The 27,383-nt window shown below is 47.5% G+C and overlaps 2 protein-coding genes across 2 annotated transcripts in view; both read left to right on the top strand.

Annotated features, from left to right (window-relative positions):
* The first annotated feature begins 5,371 nt into the window (after positions 1-5,371).
* LOC135816849 (transcription intermediary factor 1-beta-like) lies at positions 5,372-9,791 on the top strand. Its single transcript, XM_065329950.1, has 2 exons — positions 5,372-6,553; positions 9,393-9,791. The coding sequence occupies exons 1-2, from the start codon at positions 5,372-5,374 to the stop codon at positions 9,789-9,791; spliced, it is 1,581 nt and encodes a 526-aa protein (XP_065186022.1).
* A 14,444-nt stretch (positions 9,792-24,235) lies between these two features.
* The window catches only part of LOC135817857 (diacylglycerol kinase beta-like), a 51,457-nt gene continuing 48,309 nt past the window's right edge, over positions 24,236-27,383 (top strand). Inside the window, exon 1 of the mRNA XM_065331133.1 lies at positions 24,236-24,970. Within this exon, the coding sequence (XP_065187205.1) occupies positions 24,736-24,970 (235 nt within the window). The 5' untranslated portion in view covers positions 24,236-24,735. The remainder of the gene's footprint in view (positions 24,971-27,383) is intronic.

A 27,383-nucleotide genomic window follows, 5' to 3' on the forward strand; every position in this document is an offset into this window, starting at 1 on the left:
GTCAAAGCAGAACGCAAAACAAACCAAAATAAACGAAAGGACCACAACAAAATGAGCCATGAAAAGTCTTTCTACCGATACACAACACATTCCCCACCAAAGACCTTTTCAGGGCTCTACGAGAACCACGAACACTGTGCCCTACGCGTATACGACGCAAGCGTACTAATCAAACTAACTACAAGAGGGAAAATAAACAAATAAACGATCGACACGCCAACAAACTCCAACGACAGTCAACGTCCGACCAGGGACAAACAAATCAAACTCAAACAAATCGAGCAAAACAAACTAATCAAACAACTCGAGCAAACCGAACTACCAAACTCGAACTAACAGACAAACTCGAGCAAAACAAACTAATCAACAACTCGAGCAAACCGAACTACCAAACTCGAACTAACAAACAAATCGAGCAAACCAAACCACTCAAACAAATCGAATCAAACTAATCAACAAATCACAGCAGGAGCACCTTCCAAACTCCGCGTCACACTCACATGGGGTTATTTGTTCACGATGCGTTTTCCTTCGCACCGTCCTTGTCGTAGGAACCAGCCACTCCTCGCAGACGTTTATCCGTCTTCGTCTGTCCTCAGCGCATTCAGCTCCAACGACTTCCGTCGCACCAACCTCGTCGTCTTCACCAGCCACCTCGCGGGACGTCCCTGCCCTCAGCGCATTCAACTCCGCCGGACCAGCCACTCCTCGCAGATGTTCGTCCATTTCATCTGCTCTCAGCGCATTCAGCTCCGACGAGCCAGCCACTCCTCGCAGACGTTTCCTCGCTCAGCGCCTTCAGCTCAGACGACGTCGTTTTGGTGATTTGTTCTCGATGCGTTTTCCTTCGCACCGGAGTTCCTGCCAGTTCCTCGTCTCCCTGACTATCCTGGCGTGATCGCCATAATTTGATCCAACCGACAACAAGCTCACACAACTCAGTTTGGGATATTTACAGGATACAGGAACTATATGATACAGGTGAAACAAGAGAGAAAGAAAGCTATCCGTCCATCACGGAAGGAACAACAACTAACCAGAAAAGGAAAATATCGAAGAAACAAGTAGCGCAAGCGAAAGCCAAAACGCTCTCCTCAGCAGAACGTGCACATACACGTGCGCCTACAAAGCACCCACAGCAGCGCAAACGACGCCAACGACTACGTACTACACTAATATACACTAATTAATATTTACATGCATCAAATAAGGATTCCAAAAGCAACCGAAAAAGTAGCCAGCTCTGCAGAAGGATCCGCGACTGAGTACAGTCCGCGTAGCCATGGGACCTCATGACGTCAACCAAACAAAAGACACAGAAAAGACGTGTCAGATAAACAATAAATAAACCAAACGCAGATTCAAACAGCAAACTAGTAAGCTAACGATAAACTAGTAACACTGAGACAATTCGACTGTCACAAACTGTACAACAAAATCACATACAAGAAGTCCTTTCACTTTGTCCACCGCTCGTTGCGTGACATCACTCCCCACCAAAGGACTTCCTGGGGATCACAATCCTAAACAAACGAATGCACGAACACCACAATCGACTCTGGTATTCCGGACGCCACGATCAATACGACTGCGTGCAAGACACCGCTGATCATCGTCGCTGTACTCTTCCCTGAGCACGTTACCCAGGCGCTGCATCCTACGACTGACATTCCATCTTTTCATCAACTTGATGGCTTCCGGCACATCACTTTCTGGCGGTCGTTGGTTAGCCTTCCTCCGTGAAACAACTAGGCACTGCGTTTCAAACCGCTTCGCTGGATTCTCACGCGTATTGTTCGCTACACGTGGTGGCTCCTCCATCTGCCACTGCCGTTCCATTTTCGCCTCGATACAGGCCACCGACACAGTGCATCCGGCTTCTGTGCCCAATGCGCTGTTGCCATTGACGACCTTTATTTCTGTCTCCACCTCAGCCGTATCCATGGCTGACACTCCAACGCACTGTCCACTGTGCTGGGTTGTTGGAGCGACGGACCGATTCTCCACTGACGCTCGTCGTCCACGCGCCTCTTGGTCAAACACAACCGTTGTTTCCTTGTACATTGGAAACGTAATCCTGGTACTTGTACTTGGGACTGTCATTACCCCCACAGCACTGCTGTCCACTAGTCCACAAGTAGACGCAGTCTCCGCCGCAGAGCGCTCCCCTCGCAACTCCGCTTCGGCCACTCGGAACGCATGCCCCGTTGAGCACGCGCCTCCTCCCATTGGATGACCTGCTCCCTTCGAGCGTTGACCTCCGTCACCTTTCTCTCCACGTACTGCGCGAGTCGGCTCCCCTCGAAACCCAGGGCCTTACCAACTCGCAGCAACCGCTCCTCCAACAGCAGTCCCCCCGCGGACTCTGCCGAGTATCCTGCGCTCTCACTGGTTCTCTCCTCGAGCATCGTGGCCACTTCCTGTCAGCGCGACTGGATCCAAACAGCGTATCTATCCTGGCGTGATCGCCATAATTTGATCCAACCGACAACAAGCTCACACAATCCATTTCATCTGCCCTCAGCGCATTCAGCTCCGACGAGCCAGCCACTCGGCCCACTCCTCGCAGACGTTTCCTCGCTCAGCGCCTTCAGCTCAGACGACGTCGTTTCGGTGATTTGTTCTCGATGCGTTTTCCTTCGCACCGGAGTTCCTGCCAGTTCCTCGTCTCCCTGACTATCCTGGCGTGGTCGCCAATTTTGTGCACGCGCACATGTTGTCCAGGCGTCAGGGGCCCAGCCTCCCTGCCCATCCGACCCGCCACACACAACAACGAAACTGAACTAAGAGTTCTACATAATTTCTTGACAAGACGGAGACGGACAGACAAGAAGACCGGACACGACGAGGTAAAACTGAAAACTGAAGAAAAAGACTAACATTTATGGCAGCATACGAGCATGCGCGCAACAAAACACAACGTATGACAATGACGTAACCGTTATTTGGATCATGTACAAACTAAACATGCAACCAAAACCAGTCAAAGCAGAACGCAAAACAAACCAAAATAAACGAAAGGACCACAACAAAATGAGCCATGAAAAGTCTTCCTACCGATACACAACACACATGTTCTTCTGAGGGAGGCAAGAAGAAGAACAATGGGGTAACTATGAGCAGCACTTCACCTGCGACTGCGAGTAGTGAGAATAGAAGGTTATGTGACGGCTGATGCCGTGATGGTGGGAATTTTGAGAGGTACAGTTGAACATCGATTATCCGACCACCTTTGGGCAGACAACTGCCAGGCGGTGTTCAGATAAGGCAAATGTTCCGGATAAGAAAACACACTGTAAATACATGTACATGTACATAATTGTAAATAGAATAGAGTGCTACTTTTCAAAATTTTCGTATTTTTGGAATGGCCCACTACATGCACAGTGCGTACTCTACGGCACCGTCGGCACGTGCGCCCAAAAAAACTGTTACGGATAATCGAATGGTCGGATAGTCGATGTGCGGATAATCGATGTTCAACTGTAGTACTAATGTCTTATTTTCATGCCTGCACTTGCTCACTAGCTCCGATCTTTTGTTGATGTTGACACGCTTGTCCGCCTGAAGGATCTCCAGTTTCTCTCTTAGGCACAGAGGACAGCGCTTGGTTATGTTACTGTAACCTGGAGGCTGGGCGATAACTGACCAACCAAGACTGTACTCGTTGTTTTGACGCTTCAGGTTCCAGACACACTTTGATAGTTCTGTGCTCTTCTCATGTCTCTCATGCCTGAATGATGTTAGATGGTTGCCGTATCTCTTCTTGAATTCTGGCTCCATAAGACCGATATACTCCTTCTGTCTGTCCTCTCCGGTTATTTGGACGGTTGCCTTGTACACAATAGAGCTGATTTGGCAGTTGCCGTCCATCGGACACTGCGCTTTGTCTCTGCAGTTGCATCGTCTTTCCTTGGGCTGCCCATCGTTGTTTCCACTCTTCCGTTTAACTGAGTTGTTGTGTGACTTGACCATTGCAGATATATTCGGCATACAACTGGATCCAGACTACACAAGATCTTCAACCGGAATATCGGTCTTACGGAGCCAGAATTCAAGAAGAGATACGGCAACCATCTAACATCATTCAGGCATGAGAGACATGAGAAGAGCACAGAACTATCAAAGTGTGTCTGGAACCTGAAGCGTCAAAACAACGAGTACAGTCTTGGTTGGTCAGTTATCGCCCAGCCTCCAGGTTACAGTAACATAACCAAGCGCTGTCCTCTGTGCCTAAGAGAGAAACTGGAGATCCTTCAGGCGGACAAGCGTGTCAACATCAACAAAAGATCGGAGCTAGTGAGCAAGTGCAGGCATGAAAATAAGTACTACCTCTCAAAATTCTCACCATCAGCCGTCACATAACCTTCTCACTACTCGCAGGTGAAGTGCTGCTCATAATTACCCCATTGTTCTTCTTCTTGCCTCCCTCAGAAGAACATGTGGTTGCATGAGCCTAGGCCTAAAGTGTATTCTTTTTTCCGCCTATTTTTTCACCCCATCAACCAACTCACGCAATCATTTTTATAATTACACTATCAGCCCGGATCATCCATTCGCGCTATGATCCAAGCTTGCAGCCTATATCAATCTTAGCTTCTGAAAATTGTAGTTAAGTTGCTGTCTGATGATCGGTTAAAACCGTGAAACTCAGAGTTACAGAAGAAACGCTTTTCGTCCCTCTCAAGTGTATGTGCATACATATACAATTGTGCATATCGAATTCGAATAGCTTTTGTCCATCAAGCCAGTCGATCAAATCATGACTGTAGACGATCCAGCACAGTCATTGTCCCATCAGACCCAGGTCCCCTCCAGGACCAGACCTTGGCCTCGCTGGCAAACGAGTCTGAGGAGCAGCTCTCACCTTGAAAACGTCTGTCAAAGAGCGACGCGGTGGCGGAGCTGATGCTGTTTCAGGACCGATTGCGGATCGGAAGACAACATCGTCACCAAGCGCTTCATCCTGTTATTCTATTTGGCTGCTTCTGAAGTCGATGTCTGGACTGCTAGCTATTACTATTAGGCGCGTGTGTAGACCTACATGTAATTGTTAGTACATAGTAACATAGTCCCAGACCACGCCACCACTCCCCTTATTCATGGCTCACACATGACGGGATTACGTGGCTCTAGTAAAAATAAAATAAAAAAAGTCTAGTCATGCACATTTGCATGCACTATAGAAAAAACATTTTGCGGTCGGGTAAAAAAGACGGTCGGTCGGGTGACCCGAAACAACGATTTATTCTGGGTGGCCTAATGAACTGTTTTTCGTCACCAGTTCATTGCTCAGTGCTGCTCAGTACACAGTACTGTGTGAGGACAAAGAAAATGTTTTTCTACCATTTTACAACCCTGCATCTTTGAAATGGCTAACGATCTTGAAGTTCACAATGCCATCGGCAAAGATGTGAGCAATCTTCGCTGCTGCGTGGCGTGCCACAGCGACGCAGACTCTCTCAAGATGAAGGTATTGAATTGCTTGCACGCCATGTGCGTCACGTGTCTCCGACAACATTTGAGCAATGACGGAACGGTGTCGTGCTTCAAATGCCTGACTGTGGCAGCATCAGGTATGCCAGGAGTAAGACTGGAGGAATCCCTAGCCGACTGGCCAGTTCAAAAGGTAGAGGTGAGAGGCAAGGCAAGTAGCGAGCTTCAATCATATCATTCAGAGAAACAGCTCGTATGTCAAAGCCTAGAATGCCAGGGAGAATCTTCCCCGGCTACCTCGCTATGTGTCGACTGTGGATTATACATGTGTGAGGGACATGAGAAAGTACATTTGATGAAGAGAAGCTGCTATGGACACCATCTCCAGTCAGTGCACACGATGAGAACGGCAGCAGAGGGCGACACAGTACCCGATTCAGAATTCCTCCATTGTAGCCTGCACCCACATTTTCTAGCGAAATCCTACTGCAAGAAATGTGAACAGTTGATATGTCAGAGGTGCTCCGAGCAGCGTCATGCTAGCTGTTCACCAAGTATTGAAGAGATTCCCACAGCAGCTGAAAGAAAACGATCTCAGTGGAAGTCGCTGCTAAGTGATTCTAGCGACTCGTGGAGAGAACACCTCAGTGACATGAATGTGCACATTGCAACACGCACCGCAGAAATCAATGAGAAAGTGGAGGCATTGTCAGAGAAAATTGTAGCTGATTTCAATATGCACATCAAAAACCTGCAGCGCAGACAAGAAGATCTTCTGAATGAGCTGGACGCTCGGCGCTGGAATGCACTGCAAGACCTGGAGAAGCAGTCCGGCATAGTGGAAAAGAAAACCTTTCAACTGGATTGCTGTGAGCATCTCGTGCAGAATCTCGGCAACAGTAATCTCTTGACTGCAGAGAAGATCCTGCAGACACAGATCAAGGATGTTGTCACCAGCAACGAGGAAGCTGATATCAGTGATGATCATCGAGTGGATGTTGATTTCACTGTATCCTACCGTGCATTTGCAACGGATGATCAGGAGAAGAAGCGTACATCACAGCTTGGACGTTTTGTCGACTCCGCCTTCCGCACAGAGTCAGTGAAGAAGAACACTGTACGCGTGCAGCCAGTGTTCGATCCATTTAGCTGCGAACCTACTACGTTTTCTCTATCGGGTGATGGATATGAAGTATCACATACAGATGCTTCCACTTTTGACACAATCTCCACATTGGGCAGTTATTGCCATGGTGTGGTGGAGTGCTCAGCCCAGATCAGTTGCCTTGGAAATGGGGTCTTCCTTGGGGTCGTTAAAGAACGTTGTACAACACATGCGCCATGTACAGGAGAGAGGCCATTCTTGGGTTGGTATTGCGACAGGCGATTGCAAGAGTACAGTGTGGGCAACAACACAAGTCTTGGTCAGGGATGGCAAGATGGCGACATCATAGCACTGCGATTGGATTGTGATCAGCACACACTGACAGGGACACACCAGAGATCTGGCCAGAGTGAGACCATTGCTGTACCCAGCGGTAAGCTGTGCTTTGCTGCAGAGATGGGTCACCTGACAGGGATCAGGTTTTTGCCTTGTCTCTCTAGTTAATAACCTCTTGGTGTGTCTTTTGCCAGTGGTAATTAATTATTTATCTCTGCTCTAGTCGGCCAAGCAGGTCTGAATGACGTCATCAATAATTCATACAGTATGCTAGTGCTAGGATACAGTACTGGTCTGTACATGCCTGTACTACAGTGTATTGGTATTACCAGTGCATATGTACATGTAGGTTATGGGCCGCAACATCACTCTGATAGTCCAGTGCCTTCTTTCCACCTTCACATGTACCGCTGCATGTACATGTATTTCACTCTCAGCATGGTAGCCAGCAATGTTGATGGAATGCTGGTATCTCCTTCCGTATAACCATGCTGTATGCTACTTGTTTTTGTATGTTGAATGATATATGCACTAGAGAGTGTCGGGGTATGGCCTTCAGCTGCTTCTGTGCCTGTTTGCTTCAGCATAGTTGTGCGCAGATTTGAGTGTTTTATGATTTTGTCGAAGACATTTTGCTTGCACTTTGTGCACTTCATACTCTCTCCCCTGTACAAAGCATTTTGATTGCTGATCCCTTGCGCAACTGCTTGATCTGGAGGCATATATTTCGAAGCCATGACCATGATTTTCCCAATGCCTTATCTCACAATATCATCTATTGTCAGACTCATAGTTATAGTGATTGTAGAACACGGCGGCGGCCATGCTCAACATCAATCACTACTACAAGTACAAGTCATGTACGTTGTGCTTATAGCTGTAGCACCTACACCGGCCCATCCCCGCCCCGTCTCTCAACAAGACTGAATGTCTATGAATCCTCAGTGCGGTCATGCGCTGCCTTCATTACACTCCTGCTCGGCCTGTCTAGATTTCCAGTTTGCCCTGGTTCACCAGTGGTGACCAGCGGTGACTTCACATGGGTACTCGGGTACTACAATATCGTCTCCTGCGAACAAGGGATGACCAGGACGTGAAGAGTTGGCAGAGCAGAGCACATTTGGAATGAAGGTGCGCTGGTAGAATCCGTTGATTAGCGGACTGTTCATCTCAGTTTGATTCTGCCCCACATAGCATTTCTCGCAGATGTGCACTTTCAATCCAGACTTTCTAAAGCAACATACAATGAATGGCCTTTGATTGTGCTACAGTTCTAGACTTCTAATATGGATGACATGTAGATCTACACTGCACGTGATCAGTGCTGGTGGTCAGCATGGGAAAGAGTTCGAGGTAGGCACCGGCAGATTGTGCCAGCATATTTAGGCGAGATCAAAATAAAATCGAGATTCCCGGGCAGGATCCATGTGAAATTGGTGCGGGCGGGCGAATTTTATTTTTTATTTTTTTCCCATGTACGTACGTGCGCATGCCATGTAGAACTTTTTTTACAGCATTTTCCGGTATTTTATTCAATTTTTTTTACAGACAACGCAATTGTATAGCCGGCGGACGTAAAAACGTTTTACTTTACAGACAACAGGTACGCGGTTTACCCGTTCAATTTTTCTATATTTCGGCCAACGATGGCTCTGATCTGTACATCTGGGAGTGGTATAAGCTCGGGTTTGTGTGACTCCTCGTCACAGATCTACTCACACGATCAGTACTATACATGTACATGTATGAACTGCTCAAAAAAATTGGCTTTGGCTCGATTTTGGTGCGGGAGGGCCCGGGAATCTCTATTAATTTTTTTTTGTCTCGCCTTATTGGCATAATTTGGTGATGGTTGAAATTTTGGAGCATAATTTGGAATCCTTTCTGAGGTAGGAGCATAACTCAAAAATGCGGCGATAAGTGCGTAAAAGATGCAGAACTTGCCAGGAATTCGCGGAATTATTGGCAGAAAATTGCGGATTTGGGCCAAATCACGAAATTTGTTGCATCCTTAGAATCATTGTATTTCTCGCGAAACATTTTCAGTTGCAAATATGGCATCTGGTGTGTTCTTTATTGTCGCTTCTTTTGCTGACTTCTTCAGTCAGTTTTGAGCCTCACCAGTGTCTCTGCCCTCCCACCCTTCATTTCTGTGCATATTATCATTGCTTTTTTCTGACTTTTTGCCGTGATGTGCTTGCCATGCCTACATGATGTCTAATCGCCAGAGGGGATATACACCCGGTTTTTTCTCTCACAACTGCGTCCATCGGCGCGAGGGTTTTTTCCCGGCTGGCTTGGTCCAGGAAAATTAATCTGACGGTCCCAAGTGGTTCTTCATCATAGCCTATTAATTTTCTGCTATCCACTGGCACGCCTATTCTGTCTGAGACACTCTGTACTAACAGTCTTGCTTCCATACCTCACTCGTTATCCGGTTCACATCTGGCTGCGGCCAACTACCCTTCACTTTGTGTGTTGTCGCTATTGCTGTTTATGTCTCTGTGTGTGCCAGTATATGTGGAGCGAGAAGTTATTTGCATATTGTGCAAATGTCAACAAAGTAGCGGAACTCACTGTTATGTGCAACATCTACTCTCCGGAGGTTATATGTTTGTGTGAAACATGGTTGTCCCCTGCCAACCTCTTCTCATTAGCAGGCTACACAGTTCATCGACGGGATCGTCCCACCTCTAATATTCGATCGGCCAATCCTACCAGAGGTTATGGTGGGGTAGCCATATTGGTGAAAGATGGCTCCTTTACATCGGTGAAGCCTCTGGCGAATCTTCAGCAACCGGGCTTGGAGGCCATCTGGCTTGAGCTTCGCACAGCCAACTCACCCCAACGTCCACTCGTAGTCTGCGCCACCTACCGACCTCCTGGTGGTACCCTGGCGGATATTCAGGCATAATCTGATGGTCTGGAAGACTGCCTTCTGTCGCTTGATCTACCTGTATCCACACTACTCCTCACCGGTGACTTCAATGCCCATAACTCGAGCTGGTTGGCTGGTGATCGGACAACCCCGGTGGGTCAGTGCCTTGAAACCGCCTTCAGGTGCTTCGGATTAGAGCAACTGGTCAACTTCCCTACGCACTGGAGCCCAAGTGGCCGGTCATCTTGCTTGGACCTCATCGTCACAAATTCACCCCAGCAGTTCCTCTCCGTTGATTCAGCCGCTCCACTGGGTAGCTCTGACCACGTGCACCTCATCTGTCGAGTCCGTCTCCCTGTCACGTCCAAAAATCCAACCCTACAACATCACTTCCTCCCAACATCTACCCCTACACCCCCAGGTTATAATTTCAAGTTGGTGCCACGTTGCGTATGGGATGACCTGAATGCTGAACTTGCTGATGTCCACTGGAAATGTCACCTCCGCAGCTCGCACGTGGATGACGCTCTTTCGTCTTTCCACTCTATTCTTAGCAGGGCCATGGAGAAGCACCTCGGGTACTTCTCCCGGCGTCCACTCTCCCCCTCATGCCGACGTTTAGGTCAGCCACCTTGGGTTGATGCCCCCCTCCGTGTCGCCATTAAGGCAAAGCACGATTACTACAGTGTGTGTAAGAAATACCCAACCCAGCTTAACATGCATGTATATCGATCTCAACGGAACTTGGTGAAGAGTCTGACTCGATCGAAATACCGGGGATACATTCGGTCCGTACAAGCTACGCTGCAGGACAAAAACCGCCCATCACTGTTTCAGTTCGTGAGCAAATTAAAAAATCATAAAGTATCTCGTGACATCCCGACACTCACCATTAGTTCTACACAGCAGGCTACTACCTCTTCAGCTAAAGCCACTGCATTGAACTCTCAGTTCGCCTCAGTGGCCGTGCCTGATGACCCTTCTCTACCCATTCCCCCCATTGCCGAGGAGTCGGGTGAGGCTGACCGCCTCACATCTGTCTTTACTACGACTGCTGCCATCCGACGTTACATTCGAAAGCTCCCGTCTGACAAGGCGCCAGGCCCAGACGGCATCACTAATCTGGTATTAAAGTCCCTTGCGCCCTCAATAGCATACCCCTTATGTCTGATTTTCAACCTATCATTCCGCACTGGTCGTTTTCCCTCTGCATGGAAAACAGCTAATGTTATACCGATCTACAAGAAAGGGTCCCGCCACGAAGCATCAAACTACCGTCCGATATCTCTACTGTCCTGTGTTTCCAAACTCTGTGAGCGCGTTTTCTACGACCAATTGTACTGTCATGTCTCGTCACGTTTGAGTTCAGCTCAGTCCGGATTTCGCAGAGGCGATTCTACCACCCTCCAGCTGACGCGCCTGGTGCAATTAGTGTGTCGACATCGGGATGCTGGAGACCTAGTCGGGATCTGTTTTTTTCGATCTTGCCAAGGCCTTCGATACCGTCTGGCACCGGGGGCTCTTGGCCAAGCTTCGTGGATCGTTTACTGTAGATGGCAATCCCCTGCTATGGCTGACATCTTACCTAACTGGGCGAACGCAGTACGTCACGGTACATGGGACGTCCTCAGCCGACACAACAGTTCTATCCGGAGTTCCCCAGGGTTCCATCCTCGGCCCCCTTCTTTTTATCTTATACGTCAATGATCTGCCCGCAGCTGCCCCGGGCACATCACTATTCGCAGACGACACAACGCTCCTACGGGCATCTCCTAACATCACTGGCCTGATGAGTAACCTAGCTAACAGGATTCAAAGAGTAATTTCCTGGATGTCGTCTTGGCGGTTATCGCCCAATCTGTCTAAAACTAAAATCATGCTCTTTCCTTCTCAGCCTGATGTTCCGCCCCTCCTCCATCCCACTTTCCCCCAGCCTATAGACATAGTCTCCAGCCATAAGCATCTTGGCATTTTCATTGACTCTAATCTTTCATGGGAACCCCACATCGATTACATATATAAACGATCAAGTTCATCTTTAGGAATCCTCTCTTCTCACTGTTACCATCTCCCAATCTCTTGTAAACTCCTCTTTTACTCAGCTTACATACGCCCCATTTTTGATTATGCAGATACTGCTTGGGCTGGAATTTCCACAACCCGTGCTGAAAAGCTCGAAATTCAGCACAAAAAAGTTCTAAAAATCCTCCTCCGGAAACCCCGCATGCTCCCATCTTCCACCCGTTATGCCCTTGCTCACACTACCCCTTTGTCTAAGAGACGTAATTCACATCTTGTCACCCTTATCCATTCTCTCAAACTCAATCTGTGTCCACCTCACCTCCACTATTTCAACTGGTTTTCTTCCCGTAGCACGAGAAACTCCCTTTCCCTTCCGAAACCCAAGTCCTCCTTTCTACTTCACTCTCCCCTTTTCACTGCGTACTCTGCGTGGCTGGCGCTTCCCCAAGAAGCTAAGGACCTTTCTTCCCTCCGCCTTTTTAAGAGCCTTGTCGCGCCTTGACTTTGATTTTGTGTTTCTCATTTTGTTGCAATCACTACTTATCCATGCCGGTTCCTTTTTTCTTCTCCTCCCCTTCTCCCTTCCTTGCCGTGGTTGGCTAACACCCTCTCTCTTTGTATTGGCCGGTGTTCTCACTGTGCTATGAGATGCTGCAATAAATAAATAAAATAAATAAATAAATAAAAATAACCTACATGTACGTACAGGATCATGCAAAGCACTGTATACTGCATGAAAAGTGCATACACATGTAAAAAGAAGGGCAGAAAACAACAAATTAATAATGGGGGAAATCGCGGATTGTTCAGAAAATTGCGGTTTTGGGCCAAAATCGTGAAATTTGTATCATCCGTGGAATCCTGGAGGGACAGATAACTACAAGATTGTAGCACAGTTCTAGTACATTGTATGTAGGCTACACAATTGTGTACAGTGCACCTGATCAGTGTTGGTGGTCTGCATGGTAAAGGCTTTGGACTTAGGAGGTCATGCAGATAGTGTTTTCCAAAAAAATGCAGGGTAGAAATCATGGCAATACATTATTGTATGCTCAAACTCGTCTTCTTCAAAGTTCTTTCTCACACTGATACAGTACATGCAGCAGAAGACGCTGTGTATAAGGTATTCTGGGGCGAACGAGATGGTGACAGGTAGTCCGCAAAACTCCGCGTACATGTACATTATGCATATTACGAAGTCATGACCTCTGGATTTTAGCAGCCATGGCTGTGCAGGCTTTGGATTTTGCTCTTTTAAATAATTAAAAAAAATTGAGGTGAAGTTGATGTTCGGTCATGATCGAAGGAGAGGTAGACCTACGGGAGAGATGAGCTGATTTTTGCAGGGTGAGGGTGACATCGGTGGGACGAGTATGACGATAACGAAAACAGTTGAGCGCGATAATTTTCAAAGGTAACTCAAACTAATTTTGGCAATGAAAAAATCGTTTTACGGAAGTACAAAAGAAGTCAACTTATGAATAGAAGAAGTAATTTTTCCCTTTTCAATGTTGATCTGTAGCATGCATGGACACCTTGGTATAGGGATACTCGCGTAACATTTTGTTGTACTTATGGCCGGCCACTTGCAAGTACGAAAAAGGCACTTCCGAACTTTAAGGCTCCATAAGTACAACAAAGTGAATATGTATCCCCGCGTGCCAAAGCATAATATGAGGATTTTGCGAGCATAATGCAAGAATCCATGAAAGCATAATTCCATGATTTCACGAGCATAATCCGCCGGAGCCTATTCGGAGGTCATACAGACAGTGTGTTTCAGTGAAAAGCAGGGTAGAAATCATGGCAATACCAGTGCTGCCAAACCGTCCGATTTTTGAAGGCTCTTCCGAAAACCGGTCCGAAAAAGGATACATGTATGTCCGAAAAGCAGCCAAAATGTCAGGGACAGTACTTCCCTATGGAGAAGTTCTGTATTTTCACCTTTGAACGCAACTGAACACACAAATCACTGCGCATGTGCTTCTAAAAAGGCTAGTGCTGGGCTGGGGAAGTGCAAAGCAACACTCCTGGATGGCATGTACATGTACAGAATGCAATGTACAGTGTGAACCTCTGGGCGCCATCACGGTTGCTTACCATTGCAACTAAGCGAGTTTTCTTCGTATTTTGGGCGATAGTTTGGGTGCTCTGAACATTTGTGGTATGATTGTGTCAGATTTTGAGCCAAAATTATTTGGCAGCATTGCAAGACATTGCTGTATGCTCGAACTCGTCTTCTTCAAAGTTCTTTCCCACACCGATACGCTTACAGTACATGTAGCAGAAGATGCGAGTGAATCAGCAGCCGCACCGCAATGCCGCATGTCTACTCGTGAGACAACCAGATCTGCAACACATCATCCATCACAACTCACCAGTATCCTTCCTCCTCAGTCACGAAACAACACACACCGCTCATTTCCCCACTCCCTCATCGCAACGTTGAATCAGCTTCCACCTACCCTTCTGCAGTATCCCCCTTCTCGCAGTGGTATGCACACCTTCAAGAAAAATGTCAACGACCACTTGCGGCGCAGCAAGTTGGAGTGGACGACAGACAGGTTCTGATTTGTATACTATGTACACATCCCTACAAAGTAATAGGGGTAAAGACAAAATACAAAGACAACAAAGGAGTAGTAGGTGCTACAAGAGCTGTGCTGGTCAGGCGCAGCACACTCCTCCGACCATTCCGGTCTCGGAATCAACATGGACTGTGCAGGCGATGATCTCTCCCTCGCAGCCAACACATCAGCCTAATATATATTGACCGCACTCCAGCTCCCTTCTACCCCTCTCTGATTCCCTTCGCTCAGCCTTAATATGCGATTATCAGGCTCTCCATATTCCTATTTCCACGGTGCAGTGCTTTTACTATTGTTATGTCCTATCTCAATCTCAAATTCTCCCCATTAACGCTTGCAAAGCCGGTACTTCCCTCTTGGATGCACATATTCTTTTCTCCTATGTATCGGCATACATGAGTAGCTATAAATCCGAGACTTCCGTCGAAGGAGTTACTTTTTCCCTGCCCCCACTTCCATCCAATATGCCACCGCCCCCGCTGTGCAGCATCTGATGGTTCTGTGGTATTCAGTAAACAAAACTACCTTTATCAGGTATCGCGGGGTGGACGAGATATCGATGGGTACATGTAGTCCGCAAAACTTTGCGTACATGTACATTTAATATGCTGATTTATGCATTATACGAAGTCATGACCTTTGGATTATAGCGATCATGGCCGTGCAGGCTATAATCTTATCGACAACTCCCACTGCAAATATCGATACTAGTGGATACTATATTGTTAGATTGACAGCATCATGGAAACAAGGTGGAGGACACTGTGTTCGGAAACAGTGACCTTACTACAACCTTCCGCGGTTGGCAGAGCCCCGGTCCCTGCGGACCATTTGAACCATAATTATGGGTGTTGAACCCGGTTCTGACCCTCATTATGCTAGGAAGGTTGGAGACTCCTCCTTGCGTCCGTCGTGTATTCTTTGATCGCTCCTGGATGTCGTCCTGATAGTCATGTGGCTACATAAACCTCAACTTCTTTTCTTCCAACTTCTGCCCATGGTGTCCCATAGCCGGGGTGTTCCGACGTGGTGAAGGCCTACCCATGGCCGCGTCGGGACATCACCAACCCCGTCTACAGAGAGCACCTTCTCGCGACAGTGTCATGGTGGTGGCAGTAACTGTTGACAGCTGACGAGCTGAGAGAAGGACGCCATGGGCAGAAGTTGGAAGAGAAGAAGTTGAGGTTTAAGTAGCCACATGACTACCAGGAGCGATCAAAGAATACACGACGGACGCAAGGAGTAGTCTCTAACCTCTTCTGTTTCATGCTGTCAATCTACCAATATGCGTGAACTATAACAAGGTTTATCTAATACTAGTTTTTGAACTAGTATTGGGTTATATCAGACCATAGTGGATACTAGTATTACTCTAAATTCGGAACGACGCTTCACGCAGCTTCATTATAGCAACTTGTATAAGGAGTTCACAAAGAACGAAACAGCATGCTGTCCGCAGATTGAGTATAGCGAGGAAGTAAATGTAACGTTTTAACGGATGACATTTCTTCGTTATAATAAGATGCGTTGAGGCCGTACTGCTTCATACCGGTATACATGTATGTTGTGGGCGGATATGCCGGAATATTGCAAGGTAAACCGGTAAACCCTAGCGGCAGATGCAGCGCCTAACGGTGGGGGCGTGGGGATAAGTCTCGCAACTACTGGCACAAGTGCCGAGAAACCCCATTAGCCGCATCCATGTACCCTTGTTCCCAGTTGACTGCGGCTGGACTGACTGGACTGACGGATGGAAAAACCGCTCCAGGCAGGACTCGAACCACGTACCTCTCGTATCTCAATCATTTCTTTACCACAAAGCACTGGCCAGCAACATAAAAGGGGAGGTAGACAAAATTGGACAAGCGAACATTGACAACACAGAGGAGCCTGGCATGCGTGCCGATGAGGTACATGTAGGTCACCCCCCCCCCCCCCCCCCGACCTAGTGGTCTCGGGTTCATCAGTTGGAATCATGGTCTATGATCAACCACTGCGCCTGTCTGGTATGTTATCCTGAAGTGCAGTCACCAATTTTTTTTGTATTTACATGTACAGTCAGCCTCATGAATATGAACCTTGCGTATGGCAGTTACCCCAGCGAATAACAACGCTTTCCTCAGACCTAACACATGTATGTACATGTAATATCCAGTTGAGTGCATGCTTTCAACGTCACAAATAGCAGCAACTCATAAACTTGATAAGGAAACTGTGCTCAGGGGAGCGTGTGGGTGTGAACCCAAGCACGGTTATCAGAACACTACCCATCCAGACAAGCTGCTCAGCCGAACCCATTGCCTCAAAGGAGAATGACATGAAATTATACGGCCTTACTATTTTGCGTCTTTTCACAATCACCCGAGTAGGTGTGTTAGCGATGCTGCTGATCTCGTCCACCCGTATACCGTACTCTAGGGTCAAAAATTGCACTTTCTGCCTGGACAACTGAGCCCAATTGTCCTCTGGCTTATGCCCGTATACCCCGACGGTGGTTTTCATAAGATTAATGCAAAGCGGAATGTGACATTCCTCCAAGAGTAAAGGGAAGTGGGTGGGCTGTGACCACAGAAAATACATGACTTGTCACTGTTGCACTGCAGTGAAGAAGCAAGGCCAAGCTACATGCACATTTACATTGTTAGATCAGCTGTTGTGTCATCAGCATCTTCGATGCCAAGTCCACACTGGAAACAAGCCAAGGACGAGGCAGGTTGGGGAAGACCCTGGTATCGGGGGACGCAGCGAGGGGAGAGACAGAGAGACGATGTCGGCGACATGATGAAACAGGACTGAGAGAGAACGAGTGTGTGTGTGGCTGCTCGTGACAAAGAGGGACATACGCGCAGACCGGTTTCCCTGGCAACCGGGCTCAGGGACCTAAGCCAACTGCTAGCATCTAGTAATCTGGCAAGTCACCGTGGAGAGTACAAGGCTACACAAGAATACTTCAATACTTTCCTTTTGTTGGTTGACAGCATGACACAAAAGGCTACACAAGAACTTACCTGCAGTTGTAGAGCATCGCTGCATCACTGCGCTGGAGCATCTAAGATTCCCTGTTTAGGTCCGGGTGGTGAAAGATAGCCGATTTTGTCTTCAGTCTCTCTTCTGTTTCAACTTGCTCCAACTACTTTGAAGTAATGAATTGTCAATTCTGTAATGCAATATACCGTAATGATACACTACAGTCAGCACAGAACATCAATAAAGTCACCAAGGCATACTGCTGCTACACATCAACGCGGGGAATGCGTATAATGATTATAAAAGGCTTTCAAGAATCGATTTTTCTCCACTGATGAGCGTAGCAAGACAATAAACTCTGAAAAATGGTGGCGACTCCCTGAATGGTGTCTGGCAATGATGACTGGAGCGCTTATAGCATACTGCTCTTGTTATCATCTCGGTGTCGATTGTTTGTCTTAATCAACATGCATGTAGCACAGAAGCCACTGGTGAATCCGGCGAGGCCTTTCACACTAGCAGATCTACTCTTCATAGTCCATACATTCTTAATAGCAAACACATCCTGTTAATATCAGGGTTATCCAGCGCCAAGTTTCTAGGCAGTCAAAGCAGTGACAAATTGGCACCCTAGAGAGTACAAGCGGCGCCAGCTACATAGCGAAACTAGTAAATGCTCAGTATAACATTATCAAAATGGAAACAAGGAAAACGGTGGGGCACAAGTAATGCGTTAGAGTCCACCAACTAAACCAGGTTTTGAACAGTCAGACGTGCCCCACCGTTATCCTTGTGTCCATTTAATATTTTCCTTGGCTCACCGTCTGAGTACTTATAACATTATCAGGGAAACAATGAGGACTGCAGCAGTACTGTGCAAGGTGGAAACAGTGACAACTTCCGCACATATTAGTACGTCTTCAGTGCATACCATTCTCAGCTGCATACTTCTTCAAGCACGAGCATGCAACAAATCTCAGTGCACCGGACTGTGCTGGAGGCAGTGTATTGCCGAACCGTGTGCACAGCAGTACATGTACATGTATAACTGTGCAAAAAAAACGTATTACTGTTTCGGCGCCATTTTTGCAGCGCTCTACTCCTCATCGTTGTACACACATGCAGTGTTAGGCTGTGTATTTCTAGCTTCAATATATTTCCGGCACTACGTGTATTTGTGCTCCGTCTAAGGTGCCGATTTGTCATTGCTTTGTTCACCTAGAAAGCTGGATACACTGACGTCTTACTCTATTGCTCCTATCACCAATGTACCGACCATGAAGAGAAATGGTGCGAATGGATTCGTCGGATTTTCTAGCAGTTTCAAGGCCGTGCCACTGTAGTCCATCGGCCAAGTCTCAAAATCGAAAGTGGTGATGCACTGAGCTTCCAACTAAACGCGACCATACCCAGCACGTAGAGAATATATCAGAGAACACTATTCCGTTTGTTGGACGTGCCGAATTCAGTCCAGGGCGTCGATACGAAGCGTTCTTCATCGCCGAGTTTTTTACTGTGCGCTCCATTTGAGAGTGCGCAGAGTTCTGATCGAGAGTTTTTTGAGCAGATTTTCAAATTTTTGAGGCTGTCAGCTGACAGCTGTCAACCCTAAATGGCACTTAGTATGTGACAGGCAATAGGTTTTGGTGCCTCCGTATGCCTTCTAATAAGTTCTATCTTCCTTCGTTTCACTTCGCTGCTTCGCCCACCACCTCAGGAGATGACAGCGTACCTGCACCAGTCAGCTCTCGCTAACCCTGTCTCTCTTTCTCCGTCTTAGCGCTCGTCATTCGTGTCCTTCTGCTGGGGCGAGCTTGATACTGTTGTGTCGTAGTTTTTAGGCAATAGTGGCTGTTGTTCGCGTGACGATCAGGATTTATGGAGAAAGACGACGACTCGCCAAGTTCCCATGCAGCCACAGACGGCGTAGCAATTCTTACCGCCAACCCTTCGAGCAACGGAACCGGCCTGAGTTGGAAATCGTGTCTGTGTAATTGTGCCACGATACGGATGAAACACACAGGCTCACATGTGACGAGATGAAGATAATCTCAACAGGCTGACGGAAATCCAACAGGCTCACGGGAACGCTGCAGTTATGGTCGGAGACGCGGAGTTATTTAGTCACTGGTAAATGTTGCATCGAGTGCTGTGTGCTCTAACACAATTGTAAAAATCATGAAAAAGCGAAAATAATGCAATGGTGGGGCTGAGTGGTGTTCTGTGGAGGAGACGTCGCTGTCTCAGTATTCAACGCCGGACCCTGTATTTCAAGTCTGTGGTCATGCTCGATCATAAGTTCCTGTATGGCTCCAGTGCCTTCTCAGCATTGTTGTCGGGTAAGCACCTGGATCGTGTCCAAGTACTGCGGCTCTGGTGGCTTGAGGGATGTACGGGTGCTCGCCGTGCACCCCTGCGGGCAATCTGCTAGTGAAGCTTGGTACCTACTGTATCCGGGAGATTTTCATCCAGAAGCTGATCTTCCTAGGCTGGAGCTGCTGCAACTCCTGTGCTAGCCCTCAACCACTGGCGCTCCTACTCGGCTCCAGTGTGGGCTATTAACCACCCTGCCCGATTTCGCACTGTTGCTATTCCACACCGTCAGCATTTAACTCTGAGGTCAGACCTTGATCCCTCCCACCATATGCTATCTGTCTGTCTGCCTCTCTCTCTCACACACAGATGTGCGCGCATACACACAAACACACACACATGCACACACAGTGACACTGACAAACATACACATAGCCAACTTCTCTGTGTTTGGTGATCATCATCTGTTTTCTGATGTGCAAGCTCACCTCTGATGCCGATTACTTCCTTGCTTAGACCCGGTCTGCTATTAGACCAGTCTGCTCTCCCTTCACTCGCTTGTAAATCCTACTTGGAGCAGTAAGGTTGTGTCACTGCTCCTACTGATGTCATTGTTGTGAAAGCAATATCATCGCCATTGGTGGGAATTTTCCACCGTGCATGAATCATTAACAATCATCATCTATGTGTCACGGCCTAACCATCCTCGTAACTTCCCTCATCGTGACTAGTGCTGTACCGTTGAAACCTACTTTGCTTCAATGTATATTCGCTCCAAAGCTCTTGTTTTGTTGCATAGTGATCTGACGCAGTGTGCTATAGCCTATCGGGTAATATGGATAAGATTAGTACAGTCGGCATCGCCTATCGAGTGACCAGGTACATGTATAAGGATACTAGTACATGTATACCGGCTTAACGATATTGGAACACAAATAGCACTATGTGTGCAATATTCCTTTCTAAGCTCACGCTGTGCGGTGCCGATAGGTCATGTGTCGTTGCCAACTTGCCGCATGTGCAGCAGGAAGGCACCACATGTCGACTACTACTTATACTGTACAGCATTGTGTGCTTACATGCATCTACGGCCTTGTGGATGCAATTGAGTCTCACATACATGTACATGAAATATTGCGTGTAGTGCGGCATCAGTTAACACACAGTGGCTAAATATTTTTCTCGCAATAATGACCGTATTCACCACAAGTGTGTGTTATGTCCAGAGCCAACTCAAGTCCTGTATTATTTATGACCATGACAACAACACTTCCGGGCTGAAATTCTTCTATGACAGGCATGAACACTTGCCTTACAATTGTTCGTGATTGTACGAAGTACATATTCGCTGTTGCATCAATTTTGCACCATTTACATTGTAGTGCCACTAGTGGTATCACCTGCATGCGTATTGAGTCAAACAAGGTTACCTCTGTATAATTATGCTTATCGTGGCTATCAAGAGCTTCGATGCAAATTCCCAGCTGACGAATGGTGTCCAGCTTGTGTTCAGCTCAGCTGGCACTCACAACTCATAATAATTGCGTTCTCGACGCCAGATGAGATGTTTCAGCTACAATGTAGACACAACGTCCGTGTTCAAGAAAGCCGTCACTTCATCTTCTGTCCATCCTCAATAGCACGTTCAAGCAAATACGTCTGAAACACAGTAGCGACAATCCGACAGCGGCGACACGCCGTCTTCTCCGAATGAGCTTCTACCGTTCTAATTCAGATTCCCCCAAATTATGTCAAAATAAATAATAGATTTCCACCAAGCTCGCTAGAATCTTGCGAACCGTCAACATGCAGGCATTTCAAGTGTTCGAGCGTGCGTAGATTCTGCTCAGCGGCTCAAGAACATTCGCCAAGCGAAAAAAAGTCGATGAGAAAGATGTAATGGTGGACGAAATTACGAAAATCGGAAGAAGGTATTCGACCCAGTTCGACTATCCTGGACTGGATTGGCAACGTCCAACAATCGGATTCGTATTCTATGGGGTCTCATGAGCTAGTGTGCCAAAGGGCGTTTAGTTGGAGCTTCAGTGCATCACCTTCGCCGAAAGAGCTCCTTTCTGAGATTTGGCCGATGGACTACTGTGAGATGGTGATGGTGCTATTTTTGTCTTCTTCCAACAAAATCTCCTAGTCAGTTTGTTCAAATCGTTCATTTGCTGTTCACTCCTCCAAGCAGGGCCTAGGGGCTTCTCTGCTTGAAAGGGCTCGTATAGCCGGCATATCGTACTGTAATAATTGTACAATGTAGTTTCATTGCAATTTGGACTTACAGTTAAACAGTAGCATGAAGATGATGATTGTGTCGCCCCAGGCCGTTGGTGTGCATCACAGCTCCTGTATAGCATGGTCTATGCAGTGCTGGCCTGGCACCAGGGCTGGAGGTAATGATATTAATATCCATTCGAGCAACTGGAATCTTCAGACAGAGTCAGTAAAAGCCAGTCTGAACAATACAGTCAAGTACTGCAATGTACTGCAATGTACTGCAATGTACTGCAATGTAGCAGTCCATGTAGCATGGTGTACTGAGAATCCCCAGAGGTTTGGCATCTCTGCATTCAGTCTCAGAGCTGAACGGTTGCACAGACAGTGCCAGTGCCAGTGACAATGCATGCGCAGTTACTGAGTCAGTTCGAGCCAGTCTGTTGTCTGTTGTCTGGATCCCATCGACTCTAGTACTTAGTAGTAGTACAGTCAGACCTCGCTTATCAGGTCCTCGTTTGTCGGGATCCCTCGCCATCCAGAAGAAAATAGCTTGTTACAGATGTACAGCATACGTGATGCATCCAACAAAACCGGCGTTCGATTATCCAGTTCCCTCGCCTATCCGGATATTTTTGTGGAAAACGGATGTGTGCGGTTAAAGGTCTGACTGTAGTACTAGTAGTAGTGTTCACCATTGATGCCGATGACGCGGTGTCCTTGTTGTAATAAACAATCTGATTCAGTACAATCTGAATGTACAGCGCCAGGGTGAACCACGAAGAACAGGACCTGTCCGTTTGTTTACCACACCACTTCATCTGCCGGAAAGTGGGCGAATACTCCACACTGGCATACTGACTGCAATGACCATGATGACACACCACAGGTGTCGCGCTCGCCGCATACATCTACGTCGCACTGCGCTGCGTTGCAACAATGCAAGCTCTTGAGTCTTGATCTTTATTATGAGTTATGTCACCACTGGCACTACTACTACTACTATTTCTAGCGTAGATCTACTACTAGTACTAGTGCTGACACCAGGTCACTCTGTCGGACTGAGTTAGGCCGGAGAGAGCGACTCTGCAGTCAGTGTCGACTCGTCTGGTGAGTGGCGTGGCACTAACAGGCGATGAATGCCTACTTTTCCTGCTTTCGGAAAGACCACCATGCTGTTTATGAGGGCAGACCTACCCTGGCTGTCGGAGAACGAACCAGTTACTTTCCTTTTTCAGTCGCTCAAACACTTCTTTGGCCACATGCACACGACAAAATACACACGTCCTGACCAAGGATTTTTATTTGTAGACTGCATGTCCTTGTGTACTGACTAGCTCAGTGACCAGGTGACTGAGTCTGTACTGTCTGTAGACTGTGTAGTGAGTCTGTAGTAGCTTTTATTTGTGAGTTTCGGAGCTCCGGAAGACGCAGCGTTTCCTGGTCAAGATCTACTCAGACAGTGATCTACGTCACAGTAGATCTACTCGTACGTGGTTACCCTCCATGATCCAGCCAGTGACCAGGTGACTCAGCTCGGTACAGACAGCACAGACTCAGTAGAGAGGTTTTGCATTCCGAAATTCGGCAAAAAGATTCGGCACGTGGGAGCGAGGTCGAAAATGCACACGAAGATTCGGCGTGTTTGTTCGGAAAAAGCTCACTTTGCCGAAAATATTTTTCGGATGCATTTTCTTGTAGAAGAGCGCTAGCGCGTGATTTATTCAAAGAGGTTTCTTATCTCGGCCTTGCTTGGCAGGCGTCTTTGGCGACATAGCATCGTCAGCTACCTCTGATTGCTCCTCTCCACTGCCTGTCGACTCTCTTTCGCCTGGAGTGTCCTCACCGTCATCTGTGTGGCTGAAAAGACTATGGCGACACGCATAAAATTTGACTTGGCCATGGAGTTGCCAGTTGGTTTTTCTGAGGCGACTGAGGAGGCAGGTTTGGCCCTCGACTCTTTGGGTGATCAAAGTTCGTTGGAATCAGCAAGAAAAGGAGCACGGGACAGGACGTTGCTGATGCTGGGGCTCACGAAATGAAAACACATCATTTTCGACTTGCAAAACAAACGTTGGTGCGAAAATTCGACATTTTGATGTTCGACAAATGACCGAAGAACGCTGTACCGAAATTCGGAATGCAAAACCTCACTAGTGCCAAACACACACGGACGGAGTGAGGCCGCCGGCCAGGGAGGCCTGGGGCCGGGGGGACTGACGACAGTGACGTGACCAAGGTGACGACATGACCACTGAGTAATACTACTAGTACTAGTCAGTCATGACGCGACGGTGTTACTACACTACAAATACAATACAAACAATCATAAACGCAGAACCTGAGAAGATACATCACAACCCGGAGAAGAGTCCCTGCTGCCCGGTGTGGTCGCGAGAGAACGGAGCTAAACTGACTGAACTGCGCTCCGCACCGCCCGGAGAAAGAGCGCTGCAGCAAAGCTGGCTAGGGAGCAGAGACTCATTGAGGGGAGAGGTCTGAGCCCTGGTCCGGAGCGGACTCTCTTGCTTGTCGACGGAACATGCAACGGCTTTCCAAGTTTGTTGTTCGATTCAACCTTATAATGTTAGTTATTAGTTACCTTTATTCTAGCCCACTTGAGTAAAAATGTTCAGGCTCCGCTCGATGTGGTCTTTTCTTGTGATGCCCACAGCGGTTGGTCAAACTTACGTTCCATTGTCTAATTGTGTAGTTATCATAGGGCTTGCTCCAGCCGAAACACACATTCGCACAATCACACATGTGGACTGAGACCAAACGAAAGGAGCTGAGTTTCGATTCGGAAATACTGCTCCGTGACAGCTCTAGTAAGCACTAATAGTAGTAGGACCAGAGCGTTTTCCTCCGGCATGTTCGGAATGGAGGCGGCAGTGACAGTTCGGGCCATGACCCCGCCGATGCGCCAGAACCAGCGCACACAGTCGGAGTCGACCTGGGCGCAGTGGAGACGCAATCGCGGTCGACGGGCCAACGAGCGCAAGCGGTCGGCACAGTCCGCACTGCCCACCATCTTGCCGGACACCGAGTTCAACCCCGTCAGGCTGCTGGAAGGGATGCAAGAGCTGCAGCGGAGCTCAGCCTCAGGTAAGTAGACTATTTGCGTTGCTGCTGCTGCTGCTGCTGCTGCTGCTGCTGTTGAGATTGCGTGAACCACGACCTACATGAAGATGACTGTTTGCAAGCGGTGATGGAAAGGTGTAAGAGTGACAGTTCACAGTTGTTTGACATCGTGATGGTGTCATTAGCCCATTTACAAAAAAATATAATTGCTGAACTAGTAGTAGTGTTGTTAGTGGTGTCATACTCCTGCTAGACGAGAGTGTCGCACTGCGCTGGAGCTTTGTTTTCTTCTCATATTGAACCAATAACTGCTTTCCTGGACAAAGAAGATGGCCACACTATTGCCCTGCCTGCCCTGCCCCCACCCCCTGCAAGAACTGGCTGATAAGATCAGACTAAAAACGAATTACTTACTAGCCGAATACACTGTATGGGCACAGTGTGGACATGGCTGGAAGTAAGCCGCTTAGAAAGGCTGCCCCATCTGTGGCCTGCGCTCAGTGCGCTGGTCCATGATCTACAGCTAGCCTGTCATCTTACAGTTTGAACTAATGCCATATTTGAACAGGCGGAGAGGTGACAAAAGTGTTAGGAAGGCAATAAACAGAATCAGCTGAAGCGTAGTGTTTAGTAAGAAGTTATTTCTTTGTCCATCACCACATTCTCTAGAGCTTGTTCGGGACATTTCAATAAACCTTTCGTATTGCTTCAGCTGATTCTGTTTATTGCCATCCAATGCGCATATCTTCAACATTCTGCCACACCTAGTGAATTTAGTGTTTCTCCTCCAAGCGCTTCTGAAATCACTGCAGGCTCCAGAGGTCGAAGGCAAGTGCAGGCGACGAAACGTCTAAAGAGTGTTCTCCCAAATGCAATATGTCCATAATGAATATTCCTAAGTTCGAGAGAGTTGAACCGGAGAAGTCTGAAGAAAATTCAAAAACATTATGCGGTCACCACCAGGACTCGAACCAGGGACCCTCACTTATGGCCAACGATGCTCTACCACTAAACTCTGTCGATACTGAAGTTCTCTTTCCAATCTCGAGCAACCTTTGGCAATAACTAAAACCGGGAGACTGTATAAATTGTTGTGTGCAGCCAACAGAGTGTGTGGCTATAAAGGTGGGAATTCTGCATGAAAGTCATGGCAACGAAAACAAATTGCTCTTGCTGAGAATCGAGGATCATCTGCTCCAGTAGTCCTGTAGATGACGACTTGTGAAGATGCTGAGAGTGCTCATGTTTCCGTTCACTTCATTGGAAATAGACTGGCTGACTATAGAGAACTGGAGCAGAAACTATTCTGTTAGCGTAATTGGTGAATGGCAGTGACATCTGCGGCACAGTATTTCTTTTTTAAAGCCCGTGTAGGCTGCAAATGGATGGGTACAGCTCAAACTCTCCATAACCCACTTGATCTTTTACAAGTGGAAGTCTTGTTTGGCCAACAGGAATAGCAACCAGCCAATTACTGATCGGCCATGTTTCACCTCTACTCTAGTCTATGGACAGTTAGTTCACCTTGCCAACAACAGTAGTGCAAACTTGGGCCTTGATGGGTATCTAACCACTACAGAATCTGATAGTCATTGACAATCCAGTGCCCTGAGGCCTCCGCCAGAGTGCATACTCCAGAAGTAGGATCCACCACTTATTAGTTCAAAGTTTCAAGGGCGCCCTGGCCGGCCCTGTTGAACACTGTCACCCTCTACGCTAGAACGCACAGAAAGTAGGTCTGCTCTTTATACGGGCTGCAGTGCAAACAGTGACATTGCTTGCACCAAGAGTATGGGAGCTTATTTACTCTTGCTTACACTGGTAAAGTGTACTTGTAAGCTATAACATGCTTCAATGGAAGTGATACTCATAGGCCTCAGGGATTGGAAAGGGAACAGAAAATATTGACTGTCACCACCAGGGCTCAAACCAGGGACCTTTGATTTAGACCAGCGATGCTCTGACCACGTAGGGATCGTCGCACAAGTATTTTGTCGTCCCTGTAACGAACATCATCCGTTTGTGTGTGTGTGTGGGGGGGGGGGGGGTGCGAGCTGAAATCGCAAGTCGACCGACACTGTAACCTGTACATGTACATGCATGCAATTTTCGTCGTCCAGCATAGCAAGCTACAATGTACATTCGTTTCAGAGGGAGGGGAGGGGTCCGAGTACGAAACAAACGATGCAAAACACTTTTGCGACGACCCCTCAGCTATGGTTTAGTCATCGTCATCAGAAGTAATTCTTTGCCACGTTGGAAGTGTCAGTGTGTAGGGAGTTAGAACTCCAGCCACGTATAAGTAGCCAGGTACAGTAACATGAAGACAGCTAGGTATACTGTTGCAAAATACATGGCAAATAAAGTCCCAAACGGGCTAAGACTAGGAATATCCGGTCAAGCTGGATTTTCAAAACCCAAAGCACTATGTTGGCTG

This window comes from Sycon ciliatum, chromosome 5 (genome assembly GCF_964019385.1).
Source record: "Sycon ciliatum chromosome 5, ocSycCili1.1, whole genome shotgun sequence".
NCBI classification, from domain to species: Eukaryota; Metazoa; Porifera; class Calcarea; order Leucosolenida; family Sycettidae; genus Sycon; species Sycon ciliatum.